This window comes from Scleropages formosus, chromosome 9 (assembly GCF_900964775.1).
Source record: "Scleropages formosus chromosome 9, fSclFor1.1, whole genome shotgun sequence".
Taxonomy (NCBI): domain Eukaryota; kingdom Metazoa; phylum Chordata; class Actinopteri; order Osteoglossiformes; family Osteoglossidae; genus Scleropages; species Scleropages formosus.
Genome location: NC_041814.1, coordinates 32,565,355 through 32,581,007, shown reverse-complemented (window position 1 = coordinate 32,581,007; position 15,653 = coordinate 32,565,355). Strand labels below are relative to the sequence as shown.

General features: G+C 46.4%; 1 protein-coding gene across 3 annotated transcripts in view; it reads left to right on the top strand.

The window, feature by feature from the left end:
- The first annotated feature begins 2,990 nt into the window (after positions 1 to 2,990).
- kdr (kinase insert domain receptor (a type III receptor tyrosine kinase)) overlaps positions 2,991 to 15,653 on the top strand; it is a 34,034-nt gene continuing 21,371 nt past the window's right edge. For 2 of the 3 annotated variants that reach the window (XM_018733159.2, XM_018733158.2), the window contains exons 1-5: positions 2,991 to 3,664; positions 5,378 to 5,471; positions 8,995 to 9,209; positions 13,324 to 13,445; positions 13,721 to 13,889. In XM_018733159.2, the coding sequence (XP_018588675.2) occupies positions 3,580 to 3,664; positions 5,378 to 5,471; positions 8,995 to 9,209; positions 13,324 to 13,445; positions 13,721 to 13,889 (685 nt within the window). In that variant the 5' untranslated portion in view covers positions 2,991 to 3,579. The remainder of the gene's footprint in view (positions 3,665 to 5,377; positions 5,472 to 8,994; positions 9,210 to 13,323; positions 13,446 to 13,720; positions 13,890 to 15,653) is intronic. The other variant, XM_018733160.2, reaches the window with a different exon arrangement.

Below are 15,653 nucleotides of genomic sequence, written 5' to 3'. Positions count from 1 at the left end.
ACAAAGTAGGACTAAGTATATTTCTATGTATTTATACGGCTGCAGCCCTGAAACGATGATAATTTTGCACACTTTTCAGCAGTAAAGCTGAACACGGCTGCTGGAGGACGTTCTGCTGGACCACGGAGGCCCGAAGCTCATCAGGCTCTCGGCCCAGAGGGCAACAAGCGTCTCGAGCTCCTCTTTTACCTTCGTAAGAACCACGACTCGTCGGTGACGCGCACCAGCGGCGGTTTCCGACCTTTTCGTGCTTCGCCTTCCAAATTTATCCCATGATGCTTCAGCTAGTCGGGTCCCCCGAGCCTTGGCTCTTGTCCATCCTGCGTCCTTTCCCATTAGCTCTCGACACCTCCGCGAGCCCGAGAGGAGCAGCGATGGAGGCGCAAGTGAGGGAGCGGCACTTGTCGTTTTATTGCCGGAAAGCGGAACGTGGCATGCGTTCCCTCCCTTTGGGTCGGCGGGGTCTTTCCGCTCGCAACGTTTCTCTTCCGAAAACAAAGGTGGGCTACGCAGCAGGGGCCCGGGCGGAGTGCGGACACGCTCGGGACGGCGCGCTCCATTTGCCGCACGACACCCTTCTCGTGGGAAGAAAGAATTTTCCACCGATTCCATCTTCATAATCGCACCAGAGCTGAAGGCTTCTGTCAGTCACGTGAGCGGCAAGAGTCGTGTGTAAGAGAGACACCCGGACACCTGCCCTCTGTCGCCCTTCCGCCTTCCCTCGGTCACTCCTCTCCATCGCGTTTGCTCCGTCTCGCCGCGACCTTGGAGCCGTGCGAACGACGGGTAAAACGGCAGTAAGTCTTCGCCGCCGACGCCGAGAGGACGGGTTCGAGAAGCAGGCCGTCAGGAGGGGAAGGCACAAGGGAGAGCCGCTGTCGGCGATGACGCTTATGATGACGACGGAGTTGAGCCGTCGCTCGCAAACGATAGATTTTTCCGGATTCCGGATTAATGTCCACTAACGTGTCCGTAGCGAGTCCCTCGGCAGAGTAGATTAGTCAACACCCTGGGGCCTCCCAACGCTCACCTGGTGCGGTCAAACAGTGAGCCCAGCATGACTCCATACAGTACGCGCCGCGTACGGTCCGCAGCCCATCACGTCCTGTGTGTTTGCTGTCCTCTCTATTTATTGTCCTGTACTCATCTCATCCTGTTGTGTATTTGCACTTTCTGGAGTCCTGCATCCTGTTCTGCGTCGCACCACCGTGGTCTCCGGAGAAGCGACATTTCATTCCGCTGTCTGCAACCTCTATAGAGGAATGACAATAAAAACAACTTGAACTGGGACTGGAACTGGAATTTAAACTGGAACTTGAACATCAACTGGAACTGCAATACTCCGAGGTTCTCGACACACTCTTAGGGTGCAGAGGCTGTAGTTTTATGTGAACAATCCTAACCCCCTGTGGGGTCCAGTGTTTGGACAGCATTCTTCACTGACAAAGAGAGCAGCCCAGACTATTAAGATAATTATGAAAAGATCATGGCATTTCTCAGATACAGCTCCAATTGGCCCAGTTGCACGGAGCTCCCTGGTCAGCAGCCAGAATGTTCTGGAACGTGATGATGAGAGCATCATTAAGGGGAAAAGAGCTGCCATTTGGTACTCAGCAGTTCCTTTCAGATCACTGTCAGCGATGAAGATGTGTGACAATGACCTGTGTGTGGCGATGCGGCCGAGTGGAGCGCAACGATGACTCACCGCGCCGCACCGCATTGCCATAGTGATGGAATCCTCAAACGTCCACTCAGTCGACCGCAGTCACGTCGCTTCACGCACAGCAGAAGGCATTAAGGCTGTGAGAGAGACAGCTGTGGGTTCGATCCCTGCTCAGTCTGTGTTGAATTTGCATTTTCATCCCTGGGGTGCTCTGGTTTCGTCCCACTCTCCAAAGAAATGCTTTGAAGTGAATTGGTCACTCTAACGTATACGTCATCACACGTCGTCGTCATCGCTGCAGTTCTCGTCATACGCGACACCATTAAGTGAGGGACGACTGTCCAAGTAGCAGAGTAAAGGTGACATGTTTCCGCCCGCCTCCGGTCGTCATCCTAAGGGAGTCGCACTTTTCTCCTTGCGGTGCTGGACAATACAGAACAACAGCACTTATGGCCATCATGTGGACATTTGACGTACTTTACCGTATAATTGCGGTAAACCTCAGAGACAGGTCAGGTGTGTCTGTCACACACGTCGCAGGCGGCGAAAGCAAACAGAGCTCGCAGCGGAGTGCTGTCCCGCCCGATGGGACAACGTAGTAGATTCCCGCCTGGGCTGGAAAATGTTCATGTCTCATGTGTTTGGTGCCGCTCTGGGAGTGAAAAGTGTCAAAGCTGTTTTTTGGGCTCAGTGTGTAAAGCAATAAAAGATGTAACTTTCTCCTGTGTGCCCTTCACTCTTCTTGTGTAATTTTTTTACACACACACACACACACACACACACACACACACACACACACACACGCATGCTCACACTCCCTTGTGGCCCAGTTTTAAAAACACCGTGATGGCTCTGTTGTACATTCACATGTACATTTATATTTATATTTATATTTACATGTACATGTATGCATTTCGCAGACACTTTTCTCCAAAGCGACGCACATCTGACCATAAACAACTTAACAAATCGTTCTTCTCCTCAATGTACAAGTAGAGTTTTATCAGAGCTGCTCTTAGTTATTAGTATTTAGCTGTAAGTTAGTACTTAGTATAATAACTGAGTTATGTGGTGAATCACTACAATTTGCTCTACATTTTGGAGAGTGACCAGACTTGGACACATGGATGGAAACACGGACACGTGGACACACGGAAACATGGACACTTGGACACATGGACACATGGAAACATTGAAACATGGACACTTGGACACACGGAGATGGAATTGTCAAAGTCGTCACTTTGTCCCAAAGCACTGTTTCGCAGCGCGATAGAAAAAGCCGGAGACGCCGCACGGACCTCGGGGGGGGGACGGGGGGGGGGGGAACGGGACGACGACGACATTCCCCGCCCCCCTTTCCGCGTCGCAGCGCGAGCCACCGCACCGAGCGGGAGGTGCGCGCGAGAGCGGCAGCAGGTTCCTTTCAGGCTGAGACTCGTCAGAAGTTGAGTTGCTGTTTTTTCTCAATTTCTTTCTTTCTTTTACCTCAGTTTTCGGGAGGTTGTTAGTAGCGGTGCTTCATCACCTGGAATTACATACATGTAGTGGCGCAGCAGGGAGGGAAATGTGACAATAATTGCGACTTTTCATGGGAAAATATCATAACCATAATAAAATAATAATTATTAATTAATATATCATGATGAATGATGATGATCGTGTTCCTCTGAGGTAAAACGCCGCGTCCCTCGTCTTTTTTTCTGCGAAGAACTTCTTCTTCTTCTTCTTCTCGTTTTCTTCTCCGGCTGAGAGGAATTCGCTCCGTCCGTGTTTGTGTCCCTCATCGACATCATGCTTCTCTGAAGACTTGCGTTTTTTTTTCCTGCTTAGTTTTTGGGGACTTAGTTCGTTTCTCGAGTCAGAGACTCTGCAGCTTCTGCTTTCTCACACCAGCCAGCCAGCGCAGCGGCACAATGACAATGGTGGTGGCGGAGGCTGCCGCGGTCGTCGTTCTCCTCCTCCTCCTAGTTTCTTCCCTGGGAATCTCTCAGCTCACCGGTAAGAAACAAAGATGAACTTGAAGTTCTTCGTACTTCGTTCGCTTCGTTCGGCACGATGGCAAAACACACAGTGACAGTCAGTTCACCTCTCTTTTCTTAATCACTGCTCTTCTTCTTCTTCTTATTTCTGTTTTCTGTCGAAACATTTAAAAAATTGAGAACTTTTGAGTTGACAAAAGTGCTAGTATTAAATATTTACATTACTTTTATTTTAAATAACACTGTCTGCCTTTACGTCAGCATTATTACAAATTATGAACATTGTATTATATTATACTAGTCTTACCAACAACAGGACTGCTGCTGCTAGTGTACCGCTGGTTACGTTTAGTTAGTGCGGCTGCCTTCGGACCCAAAAGCTCGCAGGTTTGAATCCCATCCGCCTCTGCTGTTGTACCCTTGAGCGAGGTACTTGCCCTCAATTGCTCCAGTAAATATTACCAAGCTGTATAAATGGGTAAATAATTGTAAGTAGCTTAACACTCTAAGTTGCTTTGGAGAAAAGCATCAGCTAAATGAGTAAATGTAGATAATCAGCTTCACGAATTTTGCTCTTTTTTATACAGAAGCCAGGGCATACTGCAGCAATTCAGCGTAAATACCTTTGCTCAGTGCTTCTGTGCTGTATGACTGGGACTCGAGCCCAGTTCCTTCAGGTTCTGAGGTGACAGCCCCCCAGGACTCAACCTGCTGCCCTGTAACTATGAGGATAATGATGCGTAAAGTTGACTTTACCATGCTTTGGGTGGGTGGGGGTACTGGTGAAGTTCACCAAAGTCGGGAAGCTCTATTTCTGGTCTCTTATTGTCCTTAGTTGACAGAAACGAGAGCAGGAAGTGCGCAGGGAACGGACGCCGGAGCCGCACACAATGTGCTTTGTTCATGCCTGGTCAGGTGACGGTTTGGCCAAAGAGGGCCTGACTGGATGGACAGAAACTGCTTCGAATCATACAGTCAAAATGTGTTGTGCACATGGTGTTATTTATTATACATGCATTGGCCCATAATTCCAGCAGTGCTACTGTCATTCCCTGAAATCTGTAAGGGCTGGCTTTTTATACACTCCTCTGGACAAATCTGGACTTTTTTAGGCTTGCTTACAGACAATTCTGTGTAATACCATGCACTCTGACTTTACGCTTTTTCAGTGACCACAGGTTTGGATTTCTGTGATCTCGATTAACTCTATCAAGCCCTGTGTCAAAAAGTGAACCTTCAAACTCCAAGACTGTTTGCTTTTGATGATGCAGACTAAAGTGCCAGGTGGCTACAGACCAGTGTGTACCTCCAGTTTTGGGTTTATTGCCCCGGTCATTGCCTCACAGTGTCTACCCTTCCACGGGTCCCCTCAGAACAAGAGGTCCATCTCCAGAGCAGAGTGTGGTCCACCCAGGCCATCTGCCTGCTCTTCCTGTTTTGTCAGAGCTGTACCGTTTGCTGCTCTAGCGGAAATAGAAATCAAATTCTTGTCCACTGTGCACGCTCACTTCTCATCCTGCTCCTTCTTCACAGATCCTATATTAAACGCCCTGAGATGACCAAGATGGAGAGGGCATTATATAAATGCAAATTTAATTTAATTGGAATTTCATTATTCCTGTCAGAGAATTACACTAGTAGACTATGAACTAACAAAATGTCTGGCAGCTTTAAAAACCTGTTTAAATTTGCAGAGTGATGTGTTAGGTGATTTTGTCCAATCTTCTTCCAGCATTAGAGTTGAAGTTTATTTCGGACCCCCCAAAGTTGATTCCAGAAGGAGTTTACAAGATAAATGCCAGTGAAACTCTGGAACTCACATGCAGGTAAGAAGCCAGGAGGGACTGATCACCCAACAGACTGATCCCATATTCCATCCATCCATCCATCCATCCATCCATCCATCCATCCATCCATCCATCCATCCATCTTCCTCCGCTTTTATCCGGGGCCGGGTCGCGGGGGCAGCAGTCCGAGCAGAGTCCTCCAGACTTCCCTTTCCCCGCACACCTCCTCCAGTTCCTCTGGGGGAACCCCAAGGCGTTCCCAGACCAACCGGGAGACGTAGTCTCTCCAACGTGTCTTGGGTCTGCCCCGAGGCCTCCTCCCAGTGGGACATGCCCGGAACACCTCCCCAGGGAGGCGTCCAGGAGGCATCCGGAACAGATGCCCGAGCCACCTCAACTGGCTCCTCTCGATGCGGAGGAGCAGCGGCTCTACTCCGAGCTCCTCCCGGGTGACTGAGCTCCTCACCCTATCCCTAAGGGTGCGCCCAGCCACTCTGCGGAGGAAACTCATTTCTGCCGCTTGTATCCGCGATCTCATTCTTTCGGTCATGATCCAGAGTTCATGACCATAGGTGAGGGTAGGAACGTAGATCGACCGGTAAATTGAGAGCTTCGCCTTACGACTCAGCTCCCTCTTCACCACAACAGACCGGTACAATGACCGCATTACTGCGGACGCCGCAGCGATCCGTCTGTCAACCTGCCGCTCCATTTTTCCCTCACTCGTGAACAAGACCCCGAGATACTTAAACTCCTCCACTTGAGGGAGCAACTCCCCCTTAACCCGGAGGGGGCAATCCACCTTTTTCCGACTGAGAACCATGGCCTCGGATTTGGAGGTGCTGATTCTCATCCCTGCCGCTTCGCACTCGGCTGCAAACCTCCCCAGTGCATGCTGCAAGTCTTGACTTGATGAAGCCAACAGGACCACATTGTCCGCAAAAAGCAGAGACGAGATCTCGCGGCCACCAAAACAGACACCCTCCGTTCCCTGACTGCGCCTAGAAATTCTGTCCATAAAGATAATGAACAGAATCGGTGACAAAGGGCAGCCCTGGCGGAGTCCAACATGCACCGGGAACAGGTCTGACTTACTGCCGGCAATGCGAACCAAGCTCCTACTCCGGTCATACAGGGAACGAACAGCCCGTAGCAACGAGCCCCGAACCCCATAATCCCGAAGTACCCCCCACAGGATGCCACGAGGGACACGGTCGAATGCCTTCTCCAGGTCCACAAAACACGTCTGCCAGTCCAGAGGCACCGTCCCCGAACTCCACGTAATGCTGCAGAGGCGTGTCAGCCAAGACAGCCCCACAACATCCAGAGACTTGAGAAACTCGGGGCGAATCTCATCCACCCCCGGAGCCTTGCCACCGAGGAGTTTTTTGACTACCTCAGCAACTTCAGCCAGGGTAATGGACGAGTCCCCCTCCGAGTCCCCGGCCTCAGCTTCCTCTACGGAAGGCGTGTCGGAGGGATTGAGGAGATCCTCAAAGTACTCCTTCCACCGCCCGAGAACATCCTCAGTTGAGGTCAGCAGCGCACCACTTCCACTGTAAACAGTGTTGGCGGAACACCGCTTCCCCCTTCCGAGTCGCCGGACGGTTTGCCAGAATCTCTTTGAGGCCGACCGAAAGTCTTCCTCCATGGCCTCACCGAACTCCTCCCAAGCCCGAGTTTTTGCCGCGGCGACTGCCAGAGCCGCGCTCCGTTTGGCCCGTCAGTACCTGTCAGCTGCTTCAGGAGTCCCATGAGCCAGCCAGGCCCGATAGAACTCCTTCTTCAGCTTGACGGCATCCCTTACTTCCGATGTCCACCACCGTGTTCGGGGATTGCCGCCGCGACAGGCGCCGGAGACCTTATGGCCGCAGCTCCGAACCGCCGCCCCGACAATGGAGGCGCGGAACATAGTCCATTCAGACTCAATGTCCCCCACCTCCCTCGGGACCTGGTTGAAGCTCTGTCGGAGGTGGGAGTTGAAGACCTCTCTGACAGGGGCCTCCGCCAAACGTTCCCAACAGACCCTCACTATGCGTTTGGGCCTGCCAGGTCTGTCCAGCTTTTTCCCCCGCCATCGAATCCAACTCACCACCAGGTGGTGATCAGTTGACAGCTCAGCCCCTCTCTTCACCCGAGTGTCCAAGACATATGGCCGAAGGTCAGACATATGGCCGAAGGTCCCATATTCTACTGATTGTAAATAAAAACAATCTTACATTTATTTGATCCCAGAACAGACATATCATTATATGAAGCTCTGTGTGCAGATCTAACATTGTAAGTCATTTTGGGGGAAAAAATGTAAAATAAAAATAAATAAGTAAAAGTAAAATGAATAAATAAATAATTTATAAATTATTATTTAGCTTTAATTTTGATTGTTTAGTAACGGGGGGTGGGGGTGGGTGCAATGGTGCCTGCCAATGCGATGGGTTTGGCCTGGGCCTGCTCAGTGGTGGATCTGGGGTTCAATTCCTTCTTGGGGTGCCTTGCGGGGGACTGGCGTGCCGTCCGGGGTGTTTCCCCTCCCCTTCTACCCCTTTGTCTTGTGTTGCCGGGACAAGTGATTGTAGACATTGTGTGTGTTTAACACATAATGACTGCATTTTATCAGTGTTATAGAGCTATTAGTATGAGCGATTATAAAGGAATTAAATGCGTCATTGACGAACGATGAAGCTTTGTAGAAACAGAAAAAGTATACATTAGCACAGTAAAATTCTGGATCTTTTCAAAACCCTATCAAACTCACTTTAATGTGAAGCGTATGTGAATGCATTTTAAACCGCATTTTTATTTTTATTTTTTAATGAAATTATTAAAATGAACAGAGGGGGGTGCGGTGGCGCAGTGGGTTGGACCGCAGTCCTGCTCTCCGGTGGGTCTGGGGTTCAAGTCCCGCTTGGGGTGCCTTGCGGCGGACTGGCGTCCCGTCCTGGGTGTGTCCCCTTCCCCCTCTGGCCTTACGCCCTGTGTTGCCGGGTAGGCTCCGGTTCCCCGTGACCCCGTAAGGGACAAGCGGTTCTGAAAATGTGTGTGTGTGTGTGTGTGTATTAAAATGAACGTACCTCTTTCCGGCATTGTTGTTTCTTGTGATCAGTTTGTGATCGCATCAGTTTACAAAACGTGTATTCCTCAGCGTGAGTGTTTCATTGACATATAATTCCCACTCATGAGATTGCTGGCAAATATTCTATTATATTATGCAATTTGCATAGAAAATCAGAAAAACTCCCGTCTGCTACCAAAAAATCGGCAGGGTCGCTGTATTTCGGTAGGTTCAGTTTTGTTATGAGAAGTGCAAGATTTTTTTATTTGGTCTTATATAAGTACTTTGAACCAAAATGATTTCAGTCTGACTGGATCCAGATAACATGGTCTTCTCTGGGGTTCCCTGGAGTACCCAACTGTTCAGGGTTCTAGCTGTGAGCCATCACTGTTAGGTCAGTCTACAATGTAAAAAGTGGCCCACTATGATCAGTGGTGCATTACAGCTGGCCTTCTATGGGCCCTGTGGAGGGCTGCTTTGTGTAAGCTGTGTATGGTCTGTGTGTTACAGTGGTCGGCAGCATGTAGAGTGGAGCAACCCTCAGGATCGCACCTTGGAAGATGGAAGAGTATCCATAGCAGACTGCAGTGGTGCAGGCCTCTTTTGCTCCTCTCTACGCATCAACAAGGCTGTGGCTAACGATACAGGGCAGTACCGATGCTCATACCGCGGCATGCCTGCAGAGGATGCCAAGACTGCTGCCTCTGTTTACGTCTACGTGCAAGGTAACCCTGCTGTGTTGAGGTCCTGCCTTCCTGGTCAGGTGGAAGGAATAAGAGCGCTTCTTTTCTTACTTGGTATCACATTAGGACTGTACGTTGTGGTATTAAACACTATGTTACATTGGGGCACATTGGTACTACAATGTGTCACACTGCCTTGTTGTGTTACCTTGTTCTCTATTGTGTCACACTGTACTGGGTTTTTCTCTGTTGTGTTACATTGTGTCTCGAAATGCTGCCTGAGGTACACTGTACAATCTGCTGGATTTGAAATGAAATAACAACTATGACGATTAAGTGCAGAATGCCAGATTATTTACATCTACATCAGGTGAACTGCATAAGGATTGCAGCCCTTTTTATAAATAGTAGCTCCGTTCTAGGGGACCAAAAGTAACACAGTTTGAAATATCTTAACTTAAACAAAACTGTCAAATTTAGTATAGTGAGGGATAGGGGTGGAAGACCCCCTCGAATGTGAAAATTCACTAATAATACTTGCAAAATTAACAGCACCGAAAAGTTTAAAAGTTACTGCGAGAAACTTGAGATTCTGTGGTCACAAGGACAGCGAACACGTGAGTGAGGCTGGTTGCCCAGACAAAAATGCACGGTATACCCAAGCCAAGATGCGTAGATCCCACAGTTCTTTTTTACCAAAAATGTTTTACTATTAAAGATATAGTATGCACTTACACTAACAAATATTAAATAACACTAATATTTATATACAAGTATTATATGATTTTTTTTGTCATACAAATCATTTTCAGTACTGTTTATATATTTTTGACTTCCGCATCGTTTGCGAATTTCTGCGATCTTTCTTTCAGCAAGCTCCAAAAATATTCCCATTTAATTCTTCATGGTTAACTCATGCATAACCAAAAATTTGAAATTTGCAAATCTGGAGGGGTAACTGTACTTGTTTGCAAATTTTTTGCATTTGCATTTGATGACTTCCTGACGTCTGGGATCCATAAACATGATCAGACACTGGCTACCTTCCCCGGTGAGGCTCTGTCAGGCCTGTACTGCAGCCATCTTCAGTTCCTGCTTGTTTTGGAGGCCTTTCGCCTTCAGTCTTGTCTTCAATAAGTGAAACGCTGCTCCACAGAATCGGGTTTCATGATTGACTTGGCCAGTCAAGAACATTGAAGTTTTTGGTCCTGAAAGACTCCATAGGCGCTTTAGAAGTGTGTTTTGTGTCACTGTCCTACTGCAAGGTAAAGTGCTGTTCAAGGAATTTTCAGGATTTGATTGACACTTCTGCACATTTCAGAATTCATAATGTTGCTGCCATCGACAGTTGCATAATGATTAGGGGTAATATGCTTTGGATCATGAGCAGTTTCTTTTTACTCCATACTTTCTTCTTCTCATCACGTTGGTCAGCTTCCTCTCATCTAAGACTTTGTTCCAGAATTTTGCAGGCTTTTAATATATATTTTTTTAGCAAACTGTAACCTGGCATTACTGTCCTTGGGGCTTACCAGTGGTTTGCATCTTATGGTTAACCTTTAGAGGTTCTGCTGATATATTCGTCTGTTTGTGGTAGTGTTTCAGACATCTACGTTCTGTAGAGTTTTCTTTTCAGCAGTTGAAAGGGGGGTTTTCTTCACAATTGAAAGTATTCTTCAGTCATCTACTTTACTGGTCTTCTATGGTCTACCAGGCTGCTTGCATTGCTGAGCTCACCAGTGCATTCTAGTTTTGTGAAAATGGTCCAAACAGTTGATTTTGACTTGCCTAATGTTTTGCTCACCTATGTCTCTGATTACTTATTCTGATTTGTCAGCCTCATAATGACCTGCTTTACTGGCATCGACACTCATGGTGAGAGATGGCAGCAAGAGATTCCAAATGCAAATGGAACTTCCAAAATGAACTCTAGAAATTTTGTAGGTCTCTTATGTCTCAGCTAACAATGCAAAGATACACAGCTGTGCAAGAAACTGAAAGCCCAATTATCCTATTACTCTTGGTCCCATAAAATTCAGGTACTATGTATAAAAAGGCTACAATCCCTACACAGTTCACCCAGTGTAAAGGTAAATACTCTCAAATTTAAGCTGACAGTCTAAACTTTGTCCTCATAGTGGTTGTTTTAATTTAAAATAAATGTAAATATAACATAAAATTCAGTGTGCTGAAGTACAGAGCCAAAACATCTTCTCGACATTTACTATGAGATGTGTGTTGCTTTGGAGAAAAGCGTCTGCTAAATGCATACATATTTACATGTAAATATACTGTCTATGAGTAAAGTACTCAGGCCTCGATCCACGGGGGGGCATGGTGGGCTTGACCCACTCCGGCCTCACACCCCACAACCAGTCACAAAACTGGTGCCATATTCAGCTCAGCTCCAGATATTCTCTGAATATGGCACCAGTGCTGAATTACAAAGCAACGATAGAAACAGCCAGTGAACTGTATTAGAATTATTAGTGAACTTTATTACTACTACTACACACTTTAGTAGCCTAAGGCAACACAACATGTACAGATTTCTTCTTCTGAAACAACAAAAGAAAACCACTTTAGCTCACCAGGACACAGCTACTACCTCATCCATTTGCGGCAATGAGGTCAGAGAAATAGACGAGTCAAGTTCATCAGCAGCTTCTGATGGTGTCAAAAACACAATTATACCCACTCAAAAATGCAGCAATTCTGTCCCAAATGATTTAAACAGCGCAAATCCTCATGAGCTGGTTCTGAAATCATATCCCCAAACTCTTTTTGGAGGGAGGGAGAGATGCTTTTCGGCTGCTTGGTATCAGTCATGACCCTGGCTTGAATATTCTGTAGAGCGCGATGCATGCTTTTGTTTTCTGTGTTTTGTTTCAAGTGTTTGGTGCTGCTTTCTCCGAAAAAGACACTTTCATTTCGCCAGGTTTTAAAAACTTGAAAGCAGCATTAGGTGCAGTGAGTTGGCCCGGGTCCTGCTCTGCGGTGGGTCTGGGGTTTGAGTCCTGCTTGGGGTGCCTTACGACGGACTGGCATCCTGCCCTGGGTCTGTCCCCTCCTCCACCGGCCTTATGCCCTGTGTTGCCAGGTTAGGCTCTGGCTCCCCGTGACCCCGAATGGGACAAGTGGTTTGTACAGTGTGTGTGTGTGTGTGTGTGTGTCTGAAAGCAGCATTAGAATGTGACCGTGCTCTTCAAAAACATTCTTGTAGCCAGGCTCATTTACAAGCCTCGACCGCATGGACAGAGTTTTGCCGCCGACAGGTGTCATTGCAAAATAAATTTAAAAAAATTATATTAAAAATGAAAAACAAAAGCAAAAAACAAACAACAACCACAAAGAAACAAATCTAAAAATTTGATTTTTAGATTTTGTGATATTCCAAGTGATAACACCCCTGCATCCCAGCAGCCCCTACCACCCCGCGGGGCCTGCCAAGAATAACAGTTGGCCCACCTTTCATCTCATATTTGGAGCCGGGCCTAAAATTACTTAATATTGTAGACTGAACTTCATAAAAAGCCAGGATACACAGACCTTGAGTGCCACAGTTGTGCACTTGTGTGTTGTTCAGTTTTGAGACTCATCTATTGCACTACAGGATTTTGTTTATCAAGATCCCTCTTGTTCTGTTGGATGCGTTTGATTTCATTGTAACTCCAGTTCCAAGACACTGTTCACCTAGTTTTTCTATATTTATAAGGTTTTCAGAAGGTGCATATCACGAAATCCTTCACATGGTTTCTCTCAGCTTGTTTGCCCTGTGGGATTGAGTCTCACAGGTTGTCCCCTGCAAAACTTACATATTTACTGTGGCACCAGTCCCAGGGAGGAGAGGGGAGGAGAACTTCAGCTGACAATACTGGTTCTAAGTCTATGCTCTCTGAGGAGCCATGGATTTTTTTCCTGTTTCTCTTACTATGCTGTCTAAGGATTTCTTGAATTTATCTCTGTTTTCTGACTGTGCTTTCTATGGAGCTGTGGAATCTATCTGTTATTCTGACTGTGTTTTCTAAAGGGCTGTGCAGTTTATCTGTTTCTCTTACTGTTTTCTTTAAGGAGCTGTGCAGTTTATCACTGTCTCACTGATTGTACTCTGTTTAAGCAGTTATGGTGTTTACCTTACTCTTCTTCCTTGTTTCAGACTACAGAGTACCGTTCATCCACTCCTCCCACACCTACGATGTTGTGTTCATCCGAGAGGGTGAGCCTGTGGTCATACCCTGCCTTGGCTCCATTGAGAACCTAAATGTCACGCTGTACACGGTGAGAGCATACCATGGTCATGCTATTCATGGGAATAGCAGTTCTGCATCCCTTTTTGAAATTGCTAATTGGAACTGGTTTCTACACAGCTACTGTCTTTGTCAGATCATGGTTTGACAACTTTGGTGCTAGGGAGATTTGAATACACATTAGGAGGGCTGATCACTGTGAATTGCGCTGAATCTGCTGTCTACCAGTGTGTTTCCAGGAAAATTGGAGTCTTTTGTTTTGTAGAATGATTGTAGTTTGACACCTCTACTGTGCTTGTGGGTCAGAAGTTCCCTAAGAAAGAGCTGTTCCCCGATGGGAAGGAAGTCCGCTGGGACGGTCGGAAAGGCTTCTCCATCCCCAGCCACCTCATTAGCCACGCAGGAGTGGTCTTCTGCCAGGCACACATTGGCAATGAGACGTTCCAGTCCTCCTTCTACATAGCGGCAGTTGTTGGTAAGAGAGTGGCCTCACTTTTACACAAGGAGATTTTCTAATCTAGTTTGTCCTTTGTGGGTAGTCAGTGTTCATCTGTAAAAGTGGCTGTAATGTACAGTAGTGCTTGAAAGTTTGTGAACTCTTTAGAATTTTCTCTATGCATAAATATGACCTAAAATGTGATCAAATTTTCATGCAAGTCCTAAAACTAGAACTCAATTAAACAAATCAGTCAAAAACATTATACTAGTTACATAACTGTGTGTGGCAAAAGTATGTGAGTTTTTGCTTTCAATAATTAATCTGACCCCTTTGTGAAGCATTAACTGCAGCTAAACATTTCCAGTAACGTTGATCAGTCCTGCACATCAGCTTGGAGGAATTGTAGACCATGCCTCCTTACGGAACAGCTTCAGCTCAGGGATGTTGGAGGGCTTCCTTGCATAACTGCCCGCTTCAGGTCCTTCTACAACATTTCTACAGCATTAAGGTCATGACTTTGACTGAGCCATTTCAAAACAATAACTTTCTTCTGCTTTAACCATTTTTTGGTAGAATGACTTGTGTGTTTAGGATCATTGTCTTGTTGCATGACCCAGTTTCTGTTGAGTTTCAGTTCACAGACTGATACCTTGACATTTTCCTGTTGAATTTGCTGGTACAATTCAGAATTCATAGTTCCATAAATGTTGGCAAACCATACTGGTCCAGAGGCAGCAAAGCAGGCCCAAACTGTAATAGTGCCACCACCATGTTTCACAGATGGGATAAGGTTCCTGTGGAGTGGAGCGTTTGCCTTTTGGCAAACGTAATGCTTCTCATTCAAGACAAAAGTTCTATTTTGGTCTCATCTGTCCACAGAACATTCTTTCAATAGCCTTCTGGCATATCCACATGGTTTTCAGCAAACTGTAGACAAGAAGCAATGTTCTTTTTAGAGAGTAGTGTCTTTCTCCTTGCAACCCTGCCATGCACACCATTGTTGTTCAATGTTCTCCTGATGGTGGGCTCATGAACACTAATATTAGTGAATCCGTGAGATGTTGTATCTTTTATTGTTTGGGTCGATGCTGTTTGATGTTGTGTAGAGAGGCTTTGTTTGTGTTTGGTTGCCAACTTGTGATTGTTGATGAGTGGTTGTCAGTGAGTTTGAAATTGTATAATTTTGGATGTTATTCATAGAACTGCCACTACATGAGAGACCTTTAGCTCCTTAGATGTTACCCTGGGTTTCTTTGTGACCTCTCGGACTATTACACGCCTTGCTGTTGGTGTGACTTTGGTTGGTCGAGGATAACAATCAAGGTGTTGAAGGTAACAGTGGTGTTGATTTTCCTCCATTTGTACGCAATCTGCCTGACAGTGGACTGCTGGAGTCCAAGTTCTATAGAAACATTTCTGTAGAAATGGTTTTGTAACCTTTTCCAGCCAGGTGAGCATCAACAGCTCTTTTTCTGAGGTTCTCAGGAATCTCCTTTGTTTGAGTCATGACACACTTCCACAAACCTGTGTTGTGAAGATCAGACTTTGATAATGAATCCCCAGATTTCTGTTCTTGAAGGAAGGCAGGACCTCCCCCACTCACACCTGATAGTCATCTATAGTCTCCTTCTAATAAATTGATAATCCTAGAGGTTCACATACTTTTTCCACACACAAATATGTAACATCAGATAATTTTCCTCAATAAATAAATGAACAAATATAATGTTTTTTGTCTCATTTGTTTAATAAGGTTCTCTTTAGTTTTAGAACTTGCGTGAAAATCTGAGCATGTTTTAA